This window comes from Oncorhynchus kisutch, linkage group LG13, assembly GCF_002021735.2.
Source record: "Oncorhynchus kisutch isolate 150728-3 linkage group LG13, Okis_V2, whole genome shotgun sequence".
In the NCBI taxonomy this organism is placed as follows: domain Eukaryota; kingdom Metazoa; phylum Chordata; class Actinopteri; order Salmoniformes; family Salmonidae; genus Oncorhynchus; species Oncorhynchus kisutch.
This window is the reverse complement of record NC_034186.2, coordinates 13,590,227-13,613,097: the sequence shown is the minus strand read 5'-3', so window position 1 is coordinate 13,613,097 and position 22,871 is coordinate 13,590,227. Positions and strand designations below refer to the sequence as shown.

The following is a 22,871-nucleotide window of genomic DNA, read 5'->3' as shown; positions in this document are numbered from 1 at the left end:
TGGACACTGAGGATTTTATTGAAACTGCTTTTGACAGATCGAGTCTGTGCTGGCAATATGGCTGTAAAATAAGGGTTATTCAAGAATTCATATCAGGTGATTTTATTTTAAGACAAATACTCTATTGGTACAAAATAAATGTAATGCTGTTACATACATTTGAAAAACAGTAAAGTAAAAAATAATCATGCTTGATGTACATAATTAGGCATTGACAAAACAGCAACCATTCATGTTGACAGGAGGGTTCTCTAGAGAATAAAGATTCTAAATGATTGGCCCTAGACTGGTAGTTGGTCCATGGGCCTTATTGCTAATTGACTGAAGCACTGTGCTTAGTTAGTTTTTCTGTTGGGTGGTGACCACCCAGTTCTGTTTTTTCCACCCTTATAATTACTCAGTTATCATCTGGTCTCTACCTCCCAAATGATTACTCTTATCATCTGTTCCCTACCTCCCTAATGATTACTTAGTTACTTTTCTTCTGGTTCTTCCTCACAGATTGTGGTGGCTCGGCTATCTGGACAATGTTGAAGTAGAGGAGGAGGCCCAGGAAGTGTAGGTAGGAGAACACAGACACCAGGAGGGGAAACAAATCAGGCAGCTGATCCGGAGGGGCCAAAGACACGCTCATAAAGCTCAAACCAGCCATAGCCGTGATGGAGAAATAGAACTGCAGGAGAGATGGACAGAGAGTTCAGTTCATTCTTTTTCAAGGGAATTGAGCCATCACAGGATATGAGACAAGCCCCCCCCTCTCAGCCCAGAAGTGGGGCTCAAAATTCGATATAAATTCCAGTCAAATCAGAAAGTAAATTTGACAAGGGATTCAAATTGATAAATGAAGCCCATCTAAATAGATAATTAAAGTATTTCCTTGGCCCAAGTCATGACTATTCAAACTAGACCAGACTGAAAAACATTTTTTTTAGACCTCACATGACCATCCCTCATCACAAGCTGACGTTTATTTTAGTCCTGACCGGTGCGTCCAGAACGGAAAGGCAAACAGTGTTAGTAGCAGGATCAACATGAACATGTCTATTTGGGACCTGCGGACCCAGGGATCAGTGAGGGTAGGTGTCGTAAGCACCTCCGGATGAGACCAACCCCATGAAACCCTAGCCCCATCACTGGGCCTCCTTATTTACGCCTCTTGTGTAAATAAATGTATCTAAGCAAACCTGTGTTAATGACTCTATAAAAAGACACCTTCCTTCTGATCTCACACAGCTCTGTCTGGTGGCGGTGTCTGGCTACGTCCCCATCCCATACCCTATAGAGTGCACTACTTTTGACCAGGGCCCATCCTATTCTCTGTGTAGAGCCCTATGAGACCTCTGGTCAAAAGTAGTGCAGTATATAGGGAATAGGGTGCTATTTGGGATCCCCCCTGCCCATATGTCACTAAAGGAGGGGAGGGTGCAGAGCTGGCCGGGGCCAGGCACTTCAGAGATGCCTGTAACTTAAATAAGTGATAAATAATACCTGGCAGTGACTTTCATCTGGCAGGTAGCCTCGCGGTTAAGCGCGTTGGGCCATTAACTGAAAGGTTGCTGGTTTGAATCCCAGAGCCGGCAAGGTGGAAAAATGCCGCTCTGCCCTTGAGCAAGGAAGTTAACCCCCAACAACAACTGCTCCCTAAGCACACATTTCGGTTGAATGCATTCAGTTGTGCAAATGACTAGGTATCCTCTTTCCCATCCCAGACAGCCTACACAGCTTACAGTACAGTGGCACATGATCTTTATTTATACAGTTGGAGAGATATCCATATCTTCTCACGCTGATGCCATTCAGGTTAGAGCCGCCGTGCTCCTGGATGTAGATACCACTTAAGACTATTAGAAACACCAGCCATAGAGACAGGCTGCTATGAAATCACTCTGACAACAACCTGATTGCCAGTTAATAAGAGGACCACAATGGAAAGTCTTGACTTTGTGTATATAATCCTCTGTCATTTTGGTACATGTCTTTTTTTGCCTGATGTGGCCTCTTTGTGTATTTAAAATGGTCATAAAATCTAAATTAGCTCATCTCCCTACTTACGTGTGCAAGGTAAAGGTAACTAGACAGACAACATTGCAACTATCTTCCTGGTAAAGCAAACTGGGTCACACTTTATTTGGATAGTCTGGATTTTTCATCCTCATACGATCTGTTGTAAGGGTTATGGTTAGGATAACGGCGAGGTTTAGTTAATGTTACTGATTAGTCTGTAGAGCATCTACAGATGTACTATCCAAATAAAGAGTTTGCTTTGCAATCTGATACATTTCTTGCTATGAATAAATGATGACAGGCATATGGGGTAGTGCAATGTGAAAGGGAATTTGTTTACACCACCAGGCCACACTTACTTTCCACTTGGTGACTCTGCCGAGGTCCATGCGAGGCATGCAGATGAGGAGGCGGCGGTAGGGCCCCAGACGCAGCTTGTCCTCTGAGCAGTGCTCAAAGGCTGAGAGCAGGTAGATGGAGAAGAACAGGAAGGCCAGGGAGGTGACCACGTACGGCACCAACAGGCCATCCTTCAGAAACAACGGCAGCATGCTGCAGAGGGAGGGGAGGACGGGGAGGGAGAGAGTACAAGAACAATGTAGCCTCAAACACAGCTGTACTAAGGCCTACTTAAATCCAACAAAACCCCATCCATTCATTGGCAAAACACCTAAAAAGATGTTATAAATACATACTTCGCCAATCCAACAAACCCAGTGCATTCAGATGCTCTTATAATAACTGCTTAAGCAACCATTTGACTAAATTATGCAACTATGTCTTCAATTTACCCAAACAAGCTGTACACTATATACAGTGTATTCAGACCCCTTGACTTTTTCCAAAACATTTGACGTATACAGCCTTATTCTAAAATGTATTATTGTTTTTCCCCCCTCAATCTACACACAATAGCCCATAATAACAAAGCAAAATGTTGTTTTAAAAAAAATATTTGTTCAAATGTATTCAAAATAAACTATCACGTTTTACAAAAGTAGTAACATCTGACAAAAATATCTAAAGACACTGAAACAGTCAACTTTGTGGATATTAATATTTGTGTCATTCTCAAAACTTATGGCCATGACTAAGTGCTGTTATTGTGAAGTGGAAACGTCTAGGAGCAGCAATGGCTCAGCCGCGAAGTGGTAGACCACACAAGCTCACAGAACGGGACCACCGAGTGCTGAAAGCGCGTAAAAAATTGTCTGTCCTCAGTTACAACACTCACTACCAAGTTCCAAACTGCCTCTGGAAGCAACGTCAGCACAATAACAGTTTGTCGGGAGCTTCATGAAATGGGTTTCCATGGCCGAGCAGCCGCACACAAGCCTAAGATCATGCGCAATGCCAAGCGTCGACTGGAGTGGTGTAAAGCTCGCCGCCATTGGACTCTGGAGTAGCACTGAAAATGCCTTCTCTGGAGTGAAATGACGCTTCACCATCCGGCAGGCCGATGGACAAATCTGTTAAGTTTGGTGGAGGAATGGTCTGGGCCTGTCTTTCATGGTTTGAGCTAGGCCCCTTAGTTCCAGTGAAGAGGAATCTTAACACTACAGTATACGATGACATTCTAGACGATTCTGTGCTTCCAACTTTGTGGTAACAGTTTTTTGGGAAGGCCCTTTCCTGTTTCAGCATGACAATTCCCTGTGCACAAAGCGAGGTCCAGACAGAAATGGTTCGTCGAGATTGGTGTGAAAGACCTTGACTGGCCTGCACAGAGCCAATACCTCAACCCCATTAAACACCTTTGGGATGAATTGGAATGCCGACTGCGAGCCAGGCCTAATCGCCTGAACTCACTAATGCTCTTGTGGCTGGATGGAAGCAAGTTCCTTCAGAAATGTTCCAACATCTAGTGGAAAGCCTTCCCAGAAGTGTGGAGGCTGTTATAGCAGTGTCCACATACTTTTGGTCATAGTGGAGTTTGGAGTGTGACTGTTTGAGGTTGTGGACAGGTGTCTTTTATACTGATAACAAGTTCAAACAGGTGCCATTAATACAGGTAACGAGTGGAGGACAGAGGAGCCTCTTAAGGAAGAAGTTACAAGTCTGTGAGAGCCAGAAATCTTGCTTGTTTGTAGGTGACCAAATACTTATTTTCCACCATAATTTGCAAATAAATTCATTAAAAATCCTACAATGTGATTTTCTTTCTAATTTTGTTGAAGTGTACCTAGGATGATAATTACAGGCCTCTCTCATCTTTTTAAGTGGGAGAACTTGCACAATTGGTGGCTGACTAAATACTTTTTTGCCCCACTGTATGACCTTTAACCTGGTCTGTTATTATTGGTCCACTATAGTTTCCCCTACTGTAGCTTCCTACCTGAAGGTGGAAGCCTGTAGAAACCAGATGGCTGGCAGAGGAAGGTCATTCAGTAGTAGGCAGACTGGCCTAGAGGCAGAAAGACAAGAGGGAGGTCATTCAGTAGCAGGCAGACTGGCCTAGAGGCAGACAGAAAAGAGGAAGGTCATTCAGTAGCAGGCAGACTGGCCTAGAGGCAGAAAGAAAAGAGGGAGGTCATTCAGTAGCAGGCAGACTGGCCTAGAGGCAGACAGAAAAGGTTACACACACTTAAATTATACACACTTTATTTAACAACAAACAACATAAGCCCTGGTCAAAAGTAGTGCACCATATAAGGAATAGGGTGCCTTCAGACACAGACCATCGCTCCCCGGGCTTCTAATTACAGAAGTACTCTTTGCGTGCAGTGGTTTGAACCAAAATAGTTTTTCAATCGTTTCGTTCTGAACAGAAGCATTCTTTTTTTCTGTTTCGTTTCACTGTTCCAAAATAAAGTTCTGGACCGTTCGAACCAACAAAAAAAATACAGGTTTATATCATTCCTTTTTACATTAGCTTGACATTCAATTACTTCACAAATCACTGCGAATAGAGCAGCTTGCTATGGAGCAGGAAATATATAGTTGTTTTAGCCTGCATGGGTGCTATCAGCTGTCTCGGCTATGGCTGTTTAGATGCGCGATGGACAGACAAGTGTATGACACGATATGCAAATACAATTTTGCGGGTGGGGAGAGGGTGGAGGATTAGGCTTGGCTTGAAGCGCTGGGCATCTTTTTATGACATGCATTATCTGAATTAGGCTCACAGAATTATACCTATGGAGTAGCAGATTCTACGGAGGAACTTTTAATGTCTTTGGACTTCCAAGAGTTGGCTTACCGTTGGACCAGAGCTAGCTAACAAGCTTGTGTGTGAAGGCTTTGCATAGGTGCCTCGTGGGACCCCCACAAAATGCCCGGAACATGAAAGAACGTTTAATGGTTCCTATGCTTTTAAAATTAAAGTTCGGTTCCAGAACAGCATAGATCCCTTTCATTCCCAGTTATAATTGTGTTCCAACAATTCCCAAAAAATAAATAATAATTTCTGTTCCCTGAACCGGTTCCAACTCCTGTTTGTATGTCCAGTTACACCCATTCCTATAGTCCCAATAATTGATTCACCACAAACAATGCCCTCCTCCTTTTCTCCACAGTCTGGCGTTCCTCCCTAAGCCCTGACATGCATTACTGATTGATTCAGGGACAGACATGTGGGAGATATATCTCAATAGTTAATAAAGCAACAATCAGCCTAATTTAGATGAATAGATCAGCAAAATCTGTAACCAAATCCCACAGCGCAGTAAAACCTAGATAGCCTAGTGATTATAGCTGCCTGTTGCTTTTTATATACTGCACTGCAGTCGGTGAGGTAAATTATTAGGAACCGCAGGCAGGAAGGCACACACGCATGCGAACACACACTCCTAATCCTCCCCTCTACTCACAAGGCAGGCAGGAGGATTGATTTCTCATGGACTTGAAAGGAGAAGAGGAAGAATGCCAGAGAGGAGTTGACCTGAAATGACATTTTACACAGGTTGGCATTACATCATTCTCTTGTTATCAAACATCAGTAAACTGTACAAAAATACTCACTTACCAAGGCAAGTTTGAACTGCCACAATGTAGGTTTCATCAAAAGTTTTATAGATGAAGGTAGGATAGCCAGGAGAGTGGTGGTCAAACTGAAAACAAAACAAAAACAGAATAATTATGTAATCTATCAACTATGATCAATCTGACCAAACAGTGAATGGCCCAGCCCTGAAACCTAACCCTCGGGGTTAAACTTAACCTTGCGGCTGCTCTGCTGCCGGCTTGTTTTAACCCAGCCTGGTCAAACCATAAGACCCCAGCTACAGTGGGGAGAACAAGTATTTGATAACCTGCAAAATCGGCAGTGTTTCCTACTTACAAAGCATGTAGAGGTCTGTAATTTTTATCATAGGTACACTTCAACTGTGAGAGACGGAATCTAAAACAAAAATCCTGAAACTCACATTGTATGATTTTTAAGTAATTAATTTGCATTTTATTGCATTACATAAGTATTTGATACATCAGAAATGCAGAAGGCAGACTGGCCTAGAGGCAGACAGAAAAGGTTACACACACTTATTTGGTACAGAAACCTTTGTTTGCAATTACAGAGATCAGACCTTTCCTGTAGTTCTTGACCAGGTTTGCACACACTGCAGCAGGGATTTTGGCCCACTCCTCCATACAGACCTTCTCCAGATCCTTCAGGTTTCGAGGCTGTCGCTAGGCAATACAGACTTTCAGCTCCATCCAAAGATGTTCTATTGGGTTCAGGTCTGGAGACTGGCTAGGCCACTCCAGGACCTTGAGATTCCTTGAGACTCCTTAGTTGCCCTGGCTGTGTGTTTCGGGTCGTTGTCATGCTAGAAGACCCAGCCACAATGCTCTTACTGAGGAGGTTGTTGGCCAAGATCTTGCGATACATGGCCCCATCCATCCTCCCCTCAATACGGTGCAGTCGTCCTGTCCCCTTTGCAGAAAAGCATCCACAAAGAATGATGTTTCCACCTCCATGCTTCACGGTTGGGATGGTGTTCTTGGGGTTGTACTCATCCTTCTTCTTCCTCCAAACACAGCGAGTGGAGTTTAGACCAAAAAGCTCTATTTTTGTCTCATCAGACCACATGACCTTCTCCAATTCCTTCTCTGGATCATCCAGATGGTCATTGGCAAACTTCAGACGGGCCTGGACATGCACTGGCTTGAGCAGGGGGACCTTGCGTGCTCTGCAGGATTTTAATCCATGACAGCGTAGTGTTACTAATGGTTTTCTTTGAGACTGTGGTCCCAGCTCTCTTCGGGTCATTGACCAGGTCCTGCCGTGTAGTTCTGGGCTGATCCCTCACCTTCCTCATGATCATTGATGCCTCACGAGGTGAGATCTTGCATGGAGCCCCAGACCGAGGGTGATTGACCGTCATCTTGAACTTCTTCCATTTTCTAATAATTGCGCCAACAGTTGTTGCCTTCTCACCAAGCTGCTTGCCTATTGTCCTGTAGCCCATCCCAGCCTTGTGCAGGTCTATAATTTTATCCCTGATGTCCTTACACAGCTCTCTGGTCTTGGCCATTGTGGAGAGGTTGGAGTCTGTTTGATTGATTGTGTGGACAGGTGTCTTTTATACATGTAACGAGTTCAAACAGGTGCAGTTAATACAGGTAATGAGTGGAGAACAGGAGGGCTTCTTAAAGAAAAACTAACAGGTCTGTGAGAGCTGGAATTCTTACTGGTTGGTAGGTGATCAAATACTTATGCCATGCAATAAAATGCCAATTAATTACTTAAAAGATCATACAATGTGATTTTCTGGATTTTTGTTTTAGATTCCGTCTCTCACAGTTGAAGTGTACCTATGATAAAAATTACAGACCTCTACATGCTTTGTAAGTAGGAAAACCTGAAATCGTCAGTGTATCAAATACTTGTTCTCCCCACTGTATGTGGGAAATGTACCAAACACTGTCTCCGCATAGGGCACCCCAACATTAGTCTAACCCTTCAATTGTCACTCACAGGGGATAGAGACACAGGAAAGGAGGGGGGCCAGGGAGGTACCTCCACTCTGAATGAAGGGGTAGGGTAGGGCAGCTGTATCAGGCCTAAAGGGCCCCTGGGGAGAGGGGTATCGGGACCCCCAACATGGGGCAAGAGGGGTGTGCTAGGGAGGTGGGGGGGGGGTCATGGTGATTTTGGGATACAGTTCCCAGATACTGTCCCACAGGTGATCCATCATGACATTTCTGTTGAGACATTTTACAGAAACGTAGTAGTAACAAGCATATACATAAATACATGATCCAGTAGTCCACTTCTATTGTAACGAGGAGTAATCCATTGTTTTATGACACATTCTACAGCAAGGTATCCCTCCCCTAAAACATTTCTATATTCACCCATGGTCAAAAAGCTCTAGTGTTTTAATTTGTTTTAAATACACTACAGTCTTAGAAGTCCAAGTTAAATCCTGGTGTTAACAGTCGGGCAGAAACGTGTCCATCCTGTGCAGAATGCACACAGCACCCCTAAATATAGCCCCATAGGTTATTCAAGCACGTACCACCATGACAACATGAGAAGGGTTCTATGACTGACTGTCTGTGTAGCATCTTCTCATTCATAAGGACCTTGGAGGAGAATTGCCCATAGCAGCTGGTAGTGATCAGTATCTCAGTGTTCAAGGGATAATCTTGTTTTCACTCTGCAAGAGAGCATGAGATGGAGAGCGTGAGATGGAGAGTGAGAGGGGGATTACCTGAAGTAGAGCTGGGTATCAGTGGACAGGATGGTCTTGATCTTTATCAGGACATTCAAGCTGCACCACGTGTTGGCCACTTTATCCTGTCAACACACTTTATCCTGTCAACACACTTTATCCTGTCAACACACTTTATCCTGTCAAAACACACACACTTTTTAATAAGAAAATTAATACGTTTCATAGCTCACTTCCTATAACGATGCAGAACCAATAGGTTGATCATATTCCTTATTGTTAGTGAAGTGTTTATTATCGATGTGAATCATTTAAATGAGTTATAAAACTCATTACAAGGGTTTTAAATTTAGAAAACCACATATGGTATGAGAGTACGCTGCTTTAAAAAGCATTCGGTTTTGAAGAGAAGGCTAATAAGTGGCATTGCTCCAAGTAATCATTTTCCAACTGAAAGTGCAATAAGAATTCCTTCTTTGCATTCCACAGTGTATTTGTACAGGAGCGCTTTGGAAGGTATTACCAGCCTCATAAATCGCCTGTCAGGTCATATGGAACGGGATGTCACTAGAAGCTATGCACTTTCTGTAAACTTGGGGACACAGGGTTAAATGTTCAGAGATAATCACATTACGATCATTTCTGCATTCTTCGGCACATTCAGACCACCCCATAGAAGAACACTGTCACAGTGTGTCCACCCACCACACCACCCAAAGCATAGTTATAACCATTGGGAAACAGATCCAAACTGTCAGCCTTAACGACGGTCTTTGCGGTTGGGGTAGCTAGCAGGAAATGGAGGACGGAGGACTGACCGTGTAATTCATGTGATTTAAGGCCTTAGCAGTTGTTCTGAGATCAGATGTTAAGACCCCCTGCTGCTTCTACTGGCTGTGATATGACACAAAGTAGAAATACAATGCATAGATCACTGTAGTCTAATCATGTCTCGTAATAGTGTGGTCTTTTCTATAGGGTGAATTTCTATGCGGTCCACTGGGCTTGCTACAGCTGCTCAGAGCACAGCTGTGTGTGTGTGGAGGTTACAGACAGGCCCAGTCAGCAGGCTGTCCGTCCTGCAGACGTCGAGGCCCCATCTCTCCTCAAACACACCCCCTGTAGCCCCCCCCCCCAAATAACGACCCTATCGGAATGTCCTCCAACGCCGCCTCGGCTGAGGGCTACACAGGAACCTGGGGTTCGGCTGCAAATGTGGGTAAGTGCCGATGGCGTCACTCTTCACCTATAAACCAGCTTGGAATTTCATAGGCTGCAGCATTTGGTGCCATTTTTGTGAAGCAGGAAAACAGGCGGTCAGAGTGCTGCGTGGTGGGTAAACGTACAACTTACCCTCCTCACCCCCTCAACCTTCCCCACCACCCCTTCTCGCCCTGTCTGCTTGTCCCAGTCCGGCTTCTGCTTACGTGCACAATTTCACAATTAGTTCAGGCAGGCTTCTCCTGGAGACCCTCGCACCACGGGGTCACCCACACTTTGTATATTATGTTTGTATCATTTCATAAATAAATAACTATAACTAACTATACTGCCAGCATGACCAACCTCACATAGCCTTTTTGGGGTGGGATAAATACAGATAAATACTTTACCCAAGAGTATAATGATATATCCCATTGACTGATCGTGGTTTTTCAGATCCCCTAACAATACAGTTTGCAGGTCCATCGGAACCCTGGTATTATGACATAACAACCATTCCTGGACCTGACTCCAAAAGCGAGCCACCGTTGGACAGTACCAGAAAATACATTTTATTGATTCTGTTTCCTTGTGACAAGAGACTGCACAAGGCTGACTGTTTAATTTTCAATTACTTCTCACATCACCGCACCTTGGGGAATGGGTGCAGGGCACAGGGCAGGCTTCCAAAACTAGAGCAGCTGGCCTTGGCCTCTGAGCTGCCAACCACCTCTACACCGCCCCTGTAACAGTGTTACCTCAGCAGCTCATCCGTGACATGCTTTCAATATGTTCTAACTAATGTCCCCAGTGTGAGCCATCACTGTCCATCAGTTTTTCATTTCCCCCCTCTGCACCTCTCCTCCTGTGTGTACATACACGCGTGTAAGTTCACTTTTCAAGCACGCAGCAGTTTAGCTGCCAACGTTTTGCACAACGAATGGATGCACTCTGACACGCATAGTGTTGGCCCTTGGCACCGAACCATGCATCACACGGCTAAAACATGGCCCCGCAATGATGTGCTGAAAATACCCTGGCAGTAAATGTGTTAGATTTATCTTTACCCCCCCCAGTCACTACGACCCCCCCTCCCCAGATAGAGCAAACCTGATCTTCTGACCTTTCACCATTTTATTCCTCTGTTTTCTTTGATCCTGCAGGAGATCCATTTCCAATTGGCTAAGCACAGAGGAATTGATGGAGGGTAGCAGGTTGTGTGTGTGTGTCTGTAAGAGCATGTAGGCTGTGAAGAACAGGAGGCGCAGCATACCACTCCTGTCTACGAGGGCAGCACTTTGTTGACTACCATAAACCTCCTCGTCTTTCTAACACCAACTGATTTCGACTTGGCAGATAGTGTGGTCTCTCAAAATTGGGCTGTGGGTGGAGAATCTGGTTTGGGTTACTCTGTTGGTCTCCAGAACATTCTACAAGCTTTAGGTGACTCACGTCGCAGAATGTTAGGGAAACCACTTGACTTGATAGTATGACTAATTGCCTTGAATACTGAAACCTTTTTGTACGTACCTCGAATAGGCCTCGCCCCACAGGGAAAAGGCGGTGCACCACCTGCAGGATCTGGCCAGGGTCAGACAGGAAGGGCAGCCAGCAGAGGGCAAAGGTCACCAGGACTGTTACAGCGATCTTGACTAGCAGGAACAGCCTGGGTGGGTGGTGGATGAGAAAACAAATGATAAAGTACACCGAACCTTTGAAACAGTCAAATACCCAAAACATAATCTTACACACGGTCTAAGATACCCAAAACTGGCTACGTTGACATGTACTGTAAAGCAGTGAAACATGATCATTCATATTGTCAATAGTATTAATTGGCTGAATCTCACATCACAACAGCTGTGAGTGGAACTATCCACATCCCATGCGTTAGCTAAAAGTCTTTCACGGTAGGTCAGCTGTAGTAGCTGAGTGGCGGTAAAGTTGCACACACAGGAACAGCCGAGGAGCTTGGGCATGGCCATAATGTCATCTGGACATATCTTCCCCTGCCCATCTAATCTAGCTATCCATTAGCCCTTGGTACATTGTTATTAGATAAACAAATGTGGGGACACTAGAAACAGTCATCCAATCTGATTGGCTCGCCTCAGTAACTCTGCTACTCTGTTTTGGAGAAAATGTAGGCTACTTTATGGGGCCATGTTTTGTGGGAAGGGCTATACAGACTTTTCTGGCTTGCAAACCGACTAGCGTTAACTGTAGCCTAAACTTAACCCTGACCCTAACCTAAATTTTAACCAATTCTGAAATTAAATATTGATTTGCATTTCAGAAAAGTCTGCATAGCCCTTTCCATGTTTTGTCCACTGGCGACAGAAAATGATTCATTCTGGGCATTACTTTAAAAACAATCATGCTGATTCAGTGAATGATGAATATAATATAATCTGATGTTTAATGCTTTTGGGAGGGATCTTAGACCATTCCTCCATACAGAATACTTCCTTGATATCCTTTATCTGCGCTTATGGACTGCCCTCTTCAATTCACAGACCGAGTTCACCTTGTATCTTTATTTACCTTTTATCTCAATATTTGCATTCTATGCACACTCACAGGGCCCTACACACACACACACTCCATCTTCTGACTCACACATACAGTACCAGTCAAAAGTTGACACACCTACTCATTCAATGGTTTTTCTTTATTTTTACTATTTTCTACATTGTGGAATAATAGTGAACACATCAAAACTATGAAAAAACACATATGGAATCATGTAACCAAAAAAGTGTTTAACAAATCAAAATTCTTCAAAGTAGCCACCCTTTGCCTTTAGAGCTTTGCACACTCTTGGCATTCTCTCAACCAGCTTCACCTGGAATGCTTTTCCAACAGTCTTGAAGGAGTTCCCAAATATGCTGAGCACTTGTTAGCTGCTTTTCCTGCACTCTGTGGTCCAACTCATCCCAAACCATCTCAATTGAGTTGAGGTCAAGTGATTGTGGAGGCCAGGTCATCTGATGCAGCACTCCATCACTCTCCTTCTTAGTCAAATAGCCTGGAGGTGTGTTTTGCGTCATTGTCCTGTTGAAAAACAAATTATAGTCCCACTAAGCACAAAGGAGATGGGATGGCGTATCGCTGCAGAATGCTGTGGTAGCCATGCTGGGGAAGTGTGCCTTGAATTCTAAATAAATCACCAACAGTGTCACCAGCAAAGCACCATTACGCCTCCTCCATGCTTCACGGTGGGAACCACACATACGGAGATAATCCGTTCACCTACTCTGTCTCTCACAAAAACCTGCAAGTGTTTTTGTGAAGACAGATTTCCACCGGTCTAATTAATGTCCATTGCTCATGTTCTTGACCCAAGCAAGTCCCTTCTTCTTATTGGTGTTCTTTAGTAGTGGTTTCTTTGCAGCAATTCGACCATGAAGGCCTGATTCACAAAGTCTCCCCTGAAAGGTTGATGTGTCTGTTACTTCAACTCTGTGAAACATTTATTCGGGCTGCAATTTCTGAGGTTGGTAACTCTAATGAACTTATCCTCTGCAGCAGAGGTAACTCTGGGTCTTCCTTTCCTGTGGCAGTCCTCATGAGAGCCAGTTTCATCATAGCGCTTGATAGTTTTTGCGACTGCACTTGAAGAAACTTTCATGAATTTGATTGACTAACCTTCATGTCTTAAAGTAACAATGGACTGTCGTTTCTCTTTGCTTATTTGAGCTGTTCATGCCATAACAATGAACTTGGCCTTTTACCAAATAACGCTATCTTCTGTATACCACCCCTACCTTGTCACAACACAACTGATTGGCTCAAATGCATTAAGAAGGAAAGAAATGCCACAAATGAACTTTTAACAAGGCACACGTGTTAATTGAAATGTATTCCAGGAGACTACCTCATGAAGCTGGTTGACAGAATGCCAAGAGTGTGCAAAGCTGTCATCAAGGCAAAGGGTGGCTACTTTGAAGAATCTCAAATATAAAATATATTTTGATTTGTTTCACACTTTTTTGGTTACTACACGATTCCATGTGTTATTTCATAGTTTGTCTTCACTATTATTCTACAATGTAGAAAAATAGTAAAAATAAAGAAAAACCCTTGAATGAGGAGGTGTGTCCAAACTTTTGATTGGTATGGTACATTTATACTGACTCTACACACACACACACCCACTCAAGCTGCTGCTACTGTGTTTATCATATATCCTTTTGCCTAGTCACCTTCCCCCTATACATATCTACCTCCATCACTCCAGTATCCCTGAACCTGTATATAGTCACCTTCCCCTTATACATATCTACTTCCATCACTCCAGTATCCCTGAACCTGTATAGTCACCTTCCCCCTATACATATCTACTTCCATCACTCCAGTATCCCTGAACCTGTATATAGTCACCTTCCCCCTATACATATCTACTTCCATCACTCCAGTATCCCTGAACCTGTATATAGTCACCTTCCCCCTATACATATCTACTTCCATCACTCCAGTATCCCTGAACCTGTATATAGTCACCTTCCCCCTATACATATCTACTTCCATCACTCCAGTATCCCTGAACCTGTATATAGTCACCTTCCCCCTATACATATCTACTTCCATCACTCAAGTATCCCTGAACCTGTATATAGTCACCTTCCCCCTATACATATCTACTTCCATCACTCCAGTATCCCTGAACCTGTATATAGTCACCTTCCCCCTATACATATCTACTTCCATCGCTCCAGTATCCCTGAACATGTATATAGTCACCTTCCCCCTATACATATCTACTTCCATCACTCCAGTATCCCTGAACCTGTATATAGTCACCTTCTCCCTATACATATCTACTTCCATCACTCCAGTATCCCTGAATCTGTATATATGGTATTGGAACTGACTTTTTAAATATTTCCTGTATGTAGTATGCTCACTCACTGACTGTGTTTCATATTTCTTACTCTTATTTCTCTTGTTATTGTTTTCTAGTAATACATTGTTATTGATTATTGCAATGTTGGGTTTTGGGTTAGCAAGAAAGGCATTTCACAGTACTTGTGCATGTGACATTAAAACTTGAAACAAACCACAGGTTTTCAATGGGGTTCAAGTCCGGAGACTGAAATGGCCATTGCAAAATGTCCTGATACTGGGTAATGTTCATGATGCTGTTGACCTTAACAAAGGCCCCAGGACCAGTGGAAGCAAAATAGCCCCATAACACCAAAGATCCACCGCCATATTTTACAGTAGGTATGGTGTTATTTTCTGCTCATTACATTGTAATTTTGACGCCAAATCCACCACTAGTGTGTGTGGCCAAAGAGCTCTATTTTCATGTCGTCCAACAAATGTAAAAGCCTGGAGTTTGCTAAACGGCATTGGCACTTGGATTGGAACCAGTTCTTTGGTCAGATGACATGAAAATAGAGCTCTTGACCACACATATCCCTCCCAACGGGTTCTCCGGCTCATAATTTTTTTTTTTTTAAAGGCTCAGTGTGGTTATCCTCACAAGGTAAGGTATTGAAAATGGGTGACCCCTACCTCTTTGAGCAATTGTATTAGTATAAAATAATATATATTCCCAATTGTTTTCAGCATACAATATAGTTCAGTATTTTTATAATTTATTCAGTCATGTTTGCTCATCTTTATCAGGGGTGTCAATAATTTCGGACCCACTGTATATCATCTCGCCACACACACAGTCCCATTCACACAAACCCTCTTAGCCAGGGGTATAAGTCTAAGTCAGCTAACTCACCCTCGGCCTGCCAGGCCCTGCTTGAAACACTTGCCCAGTAAGTAGCAGAAGAAGGGTAGGGAGTGGTAGAGCTCCATCTGTTTGTAGTTGAGGGACAGGACGAAGGCCAGAGAGCCCAGCACGTCCCAGCCCAGACCCAGAACCACCACACCCCATAGGGCCAGCCCCAGGCTTATACTGTTATATCTGACGCCCAGTTAAAGAATACATAGTCATGATGGTACTGTTACCAGATGCTCTGCTATGCCTCATTCATACAAATCCTGGTCTCCAATCAAACTGCTTCTACCATGATTCATCTCATTTATATTCACACTGGCTGAACATACAGTGCTTTCTGAAAATATTTTCAGACCCCTTGACATTTTCCACATTTTCTTTCATTACAGCCTTATTCTAAAATAAATTACAGATTTCTTTCCTTCATCAATATACACTGCTCAAAAAAATAAAGGGAACACTAAAATAACACATCTTAGATCTGAATGAATGAAATATTCTTATTAAATACTTTTTTCTTTACAAAGTTGAATGTGCTGACAACAAAATCACACAAAAATTATCAATGGAAATCAAATGTATCAACCCATGGAGGTCTGGATTTGGAGTCACACTCAAAATTCAAGTGGAAAACCACACTACAGGCTGATCCAACTTTGATGTAATGTCCTTAAAACAAGTCAAAATGAGGCTCAGTAGTGTGTGTGGCCTCCACGTGCCTGTATGACCTCCCTACAACGCCTGGGAATGCTCCTGATGAGGTGGCGGATGGTCTCCTGAGGGATCTCGTGCTTCTACACCTGCATTGCTTGCTGTTTGGGGTTTTAGGCTGGGTTTCTTTACAGCACTTTGAGATATCAGCTGATGTACGAAGGGCTATATAAATAAATTTGATTTGATCTCCTCCCAGACCTGGACTAAAGCATCCGCCAACTCCTGGACAGTCTGTGGTGCAACATGGCATTGGTGGATGGAGCGAGACATGATGTCCCAAATGTGCTCAATTGGATTCAGGTCTGGGGAACGGGCGGGCCAGTCCATAGCATCAATGCCTTCCTCTTGCAGGAACTGCTGACACACTCCAGCCACATGAGGTCTAGCATTGTCTTGCATTAGGAGGAACCCAGGGCCAACCGCACCAGCATATGGTCTCACAAGGTGTCTGAGGATCTCATCTCGGTACCTAATGGCAGTCAGGCTACCTCTGGTGAGCACATGGGCTGTGCGGCCCCCCAAAGAAATGCCACCCCACACCATGATTGACCCACCGCCAAACCGGTCATGCTGGAGAATGTTGCAGGCAGCAGAACGTCCTCCACGGCATCTCCAGACTCTGTCACATGTGCTCAGTGTGAACCTGCTTTCATCTGTGAAGAGCACAGGGCGCCAGTGGCGAATTTGCCAATCTTGGTGTTCTCTGGAAAATGCCAAACGTCCTGCACGGTGTTGGGCTGCAAGCACAACCCCCACCTGTGGACGTCGGGCCCTCATACCACCCTCATGGAGTCTGTTTCTGACCGTTTGAGCAGACACATGCACATTTGTGGCCTGCTGGAGGTCATTTTGCAGGGCTCTGGCAGTGCTCCTCCTGCTCTTCCTTGCACAAAGGCGGAGGTAGCGGTCCTGCTGCTGGGTTGTTGCCCTCCTCCACGTCTCCTGATGTACTGGCCTGTCTCCTGGTAGCGCCTCCATGCTCTGGACACTACGCTGACAGACACAGCAAACCTTCTTGCCACAGCTCGCATTGATGTGCCATCGTGGATGAGCTGCACTACCTGAGCCACTTGTGTGGGTTGTAGACTCCGTCTCATGCTACCACTAGAGTGAAAGCACCGCCAGCATTCAAAGTGACCAAAACATCAGCCAGGAAGCATAGGAACTGAGAAGTGGTCTGTGGTCACCACCTGCAGAACCACTCCTTTATTGGGGGTCTTGCTAATTGCCGATAATTTCCACCTGTTGTCTATTCCATTTGCACAACAGCATTTATTGTCAATCAGTGTTGCTTCCTAAGTTGACAGTTTGATTTCACAGAAGTGTGATTGACTTGGAGTTACATTGTGTTGTTTAAGTGTTCCCTTTATTTTTTGAGCAGTGTACATACAATACCCCATAATGACAAAGCAAAAACAGTTATTTTAACATTTAAAAAAAAACTGAAATATAACATTTACAAGTATTCAGACCCTTTATTCAGTACTTTGTTGAAGCACCTTTGGCAGCGATCACAGCCTCGAATCTTCTTGGGTATTTTTTAAATTTTACTAGGCAAGTCAGTTAAGAACAAATTCTTATTTTCAATGACAGCCTAGGAACAGTGGGTTAACTGCCTGTTCAGGGGCAGAACGACACATTTGTACCTTGTCAGCTCGGGGATTCGAACTTGCAACCTTTCGGTTACTAGTCCAACACTCTAACCACTAGGCTACCCTGCCGCCCCCGGTATGACGCTACAAGTTTGGCACACCTGTATTTGGGGGAGTTTCTCCCATTCTTCTCTGCAGATCCTATCAAGCTCTGTCGGGTTGGATGGGGAGCGTCTCTCCACAGCTATTTTCAGGTCTCTTCAGAGATGTTTGATCAGGTTCAAATCTGAGCTCTGGCTGGGCCACTCAAAAACCTTCAGAGACTTGTCCCGAAGCCTGTATTGGCTGTGTGCTTAGGGTCGTTGTCCTGTTGGAAGGTGAACCTTCACCCACAGTCTGAGGTCCTGAGTGCTCTGGAGCAAGTTTTCATCAAGGATCTCTCTTCTACTTTGCTCCGTTCATCTTTCCCTCGATTCTGACTAGTCTCCCAGTCCCTGCCACTGAAAAACATACGCACAGCATGATGCTGCCACCACCATGCTTCACCGTAGGGATGGTGCCAGGTTTCCTCCAGATGTGACGTTTGGCATTCAGGCCAAATAGTTCAATATTGGTTTCATCAGACCAGAGAATCTTGTTTCTCATCATCTAAGTCCTTTAAGTGCCTTTTGACAAACTCCAAGCGGGCTGTCATGTGCTTTTTACTGAGGAGTGGCTTCCGTCTGGCCACTCTATCATAAAGGCCTCATTGGTGGAGGGCTGCAGAGATGGTTGTCCTTCTGGAAGGTTCTCCCATCTCCACAGAGGAACTCTGGAGCTCTGTCAGAGTGACCATCGGGCTCTTGATTACCTCCCTGACCAAGGCCCTTCTCCCCTGATTGCTTAGTTTGGCAGGGAGGCCAGGTCTAGGAAGAGTCTTGGTGGATCCAAACTTCTTCCATTTAAGAATGATGGAGGCCACTGTGTTCTTGGGAACCTTCAATGCTGCAGAATTTTTTTGGTACCCTTTCCCAGATCTATGGACAATTCCTTCAACCTCATGGCTTGGTTTTTGCTCTGTCATGCACTGTCAACTGTGGGACCTTATATAGACAGGTGTGTGCCTTTCCAAATCATGTCCAACCAATTGAATTTACCACAGGTGGACTCCTAAAAAGTTGTAGAAACATCTCAAGGATGATCAATGGAAACAGGATGCACCTGAGCTCAATTTCAAGTCTCATAGCAAAGGGTCTGAATACTTATGTAAATAGGGTATTATTATTTTTTGGGTAATAAATTTGCAAAAAATTCTAAACCTGTTTTAGCTTTGTCATTATGGGTTATTATGTGTAGATTTCATGGAAAATGTGTATTTAATCATTTTTAGAATAAGGCTGGAACGCAAAACAACATTTGGAAAAAGTCAAGGGGTCTGAATACTTTCCAAATGCACAGCACCTGGGATGACAAGAAATGGTCATGATTTTGACATAAGAATAATATGATCCAGTGATAGAAACAGCTTGGGTTTTTAAAGGATACTGGAAATGCCCGTAGTCGATTAGAATAAGGCCTGGATAGAGCAGGATACAGAGGACTGTGCAGACCTAGGCAAGAAGAGAACACAACACACATTATCGTGAGACGGGCAGGTAATGCCTATCTAATACAGTATCTTTGTTTTTGTAATTCTCAAAACTGAGACTGCACTTATTTTGAGTTATACATCAAATAGAGGGAATGTAAATGTCAGAAGTCTGACATACCTTCTTTTTGTTTGATCCTTCACTGAGGTAAAAACTGTAAAGAACAACAGCAGGAATGTATATCAGCAGATCTGCAACAAGAACTGAGCAAAGATACATATATTCAGTCCCACAAATGAATCACTATGCTCTGCGTTGGTGTCTCACTCCTATGTGATGCTCGTCACTCAACCAACAGTCCGTGCGGGGGTGGGGGGGGGGGGTTCTTTAACCTGTACTATTATTTAACTGGCTGTCAGTGGTGTTAATGTGTACTGTTCTTTAACCTGTCTGTCAGTAGTGTTGATGTGTACTGTTCTTTAACCTGTCTGTCAGTTGTGTTGATGTGTACTGTTCTTTAACCTGTCTGTCAGTTGTGTTGATGTGTACTGTTCTTTATCCTGTCTGTCAGTTGTGTTGATGTGTACTGTTCTTTAACCTGTCTGTGAGCAGCGTTGATGTGTACTGTTCTTTAACCTGTCTGTCAGCAGCGTTGATGTGTACTGTTCTTTAACCTGTCTGTCAGCAGCGTTGATGTGTACTGTTCTTTAACCTGTCTGTCAGTAGCGTTGATGTGTACTGTTCTTTAACCTGTCTGTCAGCAGCGTTGATGTGTACTGTTCTTTAACCTGTCTGTCAGCAGCGTTGATGTGTACTGTTCTTTAACCTGTCTGTCAGTAGTGTTGATTTGTACTGTTCTTTAACCTGTCTGTCAGTTGTGTTGATGTTTACTGTTCTTTAACCTGTATTTCAGTAGTGTTGATGTGTACTGTTCTTTAACCTGTCTGTCAGCAGTCTTACCTGTGGCTCTCATAAACAACTTATGTCCATAGCTTTCATGACCTCGAGACGCATGCAACTCCACCCAGTCTGGGTTTATCAGCTTGGCCCTGCAGGAAAGCACAACAAAGTAATATAATAATGATAACATTCATAATATATTGCAGTACTTGTGTGCATACATTTTCATACGGTGGCCCCAGCAGAAATCAAACCCATGATCCTGATGTTTGTGTGTGTGCCCTCAGACTTACACATGTGCACAGAGCAGGCTGTGGGTAGGCTGTGAGAGGGGGATAGTCCAAACCCCAGTAGTTTAGGTTGTTGTCTGTAGTGTTGAAGTACCTGAAAGGATGAAAACAACATTAAGTTATCCTAACTATTGCTTAGAAACTTTATAAAAAACACAAAGATGCAAGACAGGACCATAGACAGCTGCATAGACCAACCATTCATGAACAGGCAGATTGTATGTCACTTCTTGCCAGTGCCTTTGAGCTTCGTAGTCCCCGAACATGGGTGGTTTGCTGCCCCTGAAAATAAGAGAAATGGGTAAAAATGCTGCTGAATAAGAATAGCTAGCTATATGAAATATGCAAGAACGAGATTACAGTCCTGCTGTTGAACAGTGGCTAGCTAGTAAGCGGACTCATGTTTATGTCTCTAGCAAGCTATTGTCCATAATCATTTCACCAAAATACCGGTTGCATTTTACCACTCAAAATCAACAATTTGACAAGTTTACAATGCAATCTGGCTAGGATTTCTAGCTAACTATGTAGCTATGAACGGGGCTGTCAGTGAGCCCTACAGGTGCAACATTAGCATATAGCTAGCTAGCTACGGTCCACTTCCTACCTGAATAAGAGTTCAAGGATACAGCCCATCTTGCCGTAAGACCGAACAAAACACAAATGGACACAAGGCTCCAGTTCTCCATGACCGATACTATACAACAGCTTATTATTGGCAACGAAATGCTATAATTCTCGATGCATGTTGCAGCTTCCGTGCAGGATTGTTGTTTACACTTCCTGAACACGTCAGCGCCAGGCGCCGGTTGATGACGTGTCGTGGTGAACTCGGTTCTTCTTTGGTCAGAGCTGGATGATGCTGACGATAGAGAATATTCGATTTCAATCAAAGCAGAATAAACCGAAACCGACATTATAAGATTGATAGTGAAGGATTTAGCTACTTGGCTTTTTGTTCAAATATGTGATTTGGACATTGAAGGAACCAGTTTTTCCACAAGTAGGCTAACCAATACACTCCTAGAAAAAGGTGTTATCTAGAACCTAAAAGGTTTTCTTCGGCTGTCCCCATAGAGGACCCATTGAATAACCATTTTTGGTTCTAGGTATAACCCTTCTGGGTTCCATGTAAAAAACCCTTTCCACCGAGGGTTCTACCTGTAACCCAACGGTTTCTACCCTGGAACCAAAAAGGGTTCCACTATGGGGACAGCTGAAGAACCTTTTTGGAACACTTTTTTTTCTCAGGGGCTCCCGAGTGGCTAAGCAGTTTAAGGCACTGCATCTCAGTGCAAGTGGTGTCACTACAGTCCCTGGTTCGAATCCAGGCTGTATCACATCCGGCCGTGATTGGGAATCCCATAGTGCGGCACACAATTGGCCCAACATCATCAGGGTTTAGCCGGGGTAGGCCGTCATTGTAAATAAGAATTTGTTCTTAACTGACTTACCTAGTTGAATGAGGGGTTAAATAAAAGTAATTGGCCACGTGGGCTTAGACAGTTGGTTTGGGGTTACATTAATTTGGCCACGTGGGCTTAGACAGTTGGTTTGAGGTTACATTAACTAGTAGACAGTAATTTTAGCCATTATTTTGACCCACATGATAAAACAATGCCTATAGTCTGAGACTTCAGTGAGTGCTATGACAAGGCATGATTCTCTATGAAGGATTGACAAAACAAGAGAGGTAACAATATGTGACAGCAATAGGAGGTAGTTTATGAATATGTAAATTCTGTCGCACAATATCAGTACCACGGTGCTTGTTGTCACCTGTCTATGTATACTACTTGTATACTGTCTATCTGCCCAGAGGCACATCCTGGTATGACCTTCAGTCTAGTGACATCTACAACCATGTCTATGTTTCCATTCCGAGGGGTGAGAAGTTGTTGGATGAAACACATCACTTCTTTGTGGTTCATGCATCAATTATTTATAAATAATAATAACCTTGGACAACTGCTGATTTGCAATGACACTTTCATTACAATGAGAAGCCTATAAGTCATTGGTGGCCATTAGTTATTAATACCCTGGTGTGCCAGCTTTACTCTGTCATTTATGCTTAATCTCTGTGCTTTTAATATTCAATAACTGCTGTATCTACATTTACTGTCTATGATCTGGCTTGTCACCCCTGCTATAATGCTATAATGAAGGCCTTTCACAGTCTTGCTTGACATGCACAATGTCCAAACTGGCACCCTATTCACTAGTGCACTATATAGGGAATA

At 43.7% G+C, this 22,871-nt stretch overlaps 1 protein-coding gene across 1 annotated transcript; it reads right to left on the bottom strand.

Annotated features, from left to right (window-relative positions):
* Positions 1–86: 86 nt before the first annotated feature.
* Positions 87–21,421, bottom strand: LOC109902854 (ALG6 alpha-1,3-glucosyltransferase). Its single transcript, XM_031785630.1, is given in 15 exon segments — positions 87–673; positions 2,364–2,556; positions 4,340–4,408; positions 5,814–5,884; positions 5,969–6,053; positions 8,661–8,746; positions 11,355–11,490; positions 15,565–15,750; positions 19,395–19,459; positions 19,619–19,701; positions 20,399–20,487; positions 20,632–20,654; positions 20,656–20,722; positions 20,827–20,904; positions 21,229–21,421. Coding segments are annotated over 15 exon segments (1,524 nt in total). The 5' UTR covers positions 21,318–21,421; the 3' UTR covers positions 87–469.
* Positions 21,422–22,871: the final 1,450 nt, after the last annotated feature.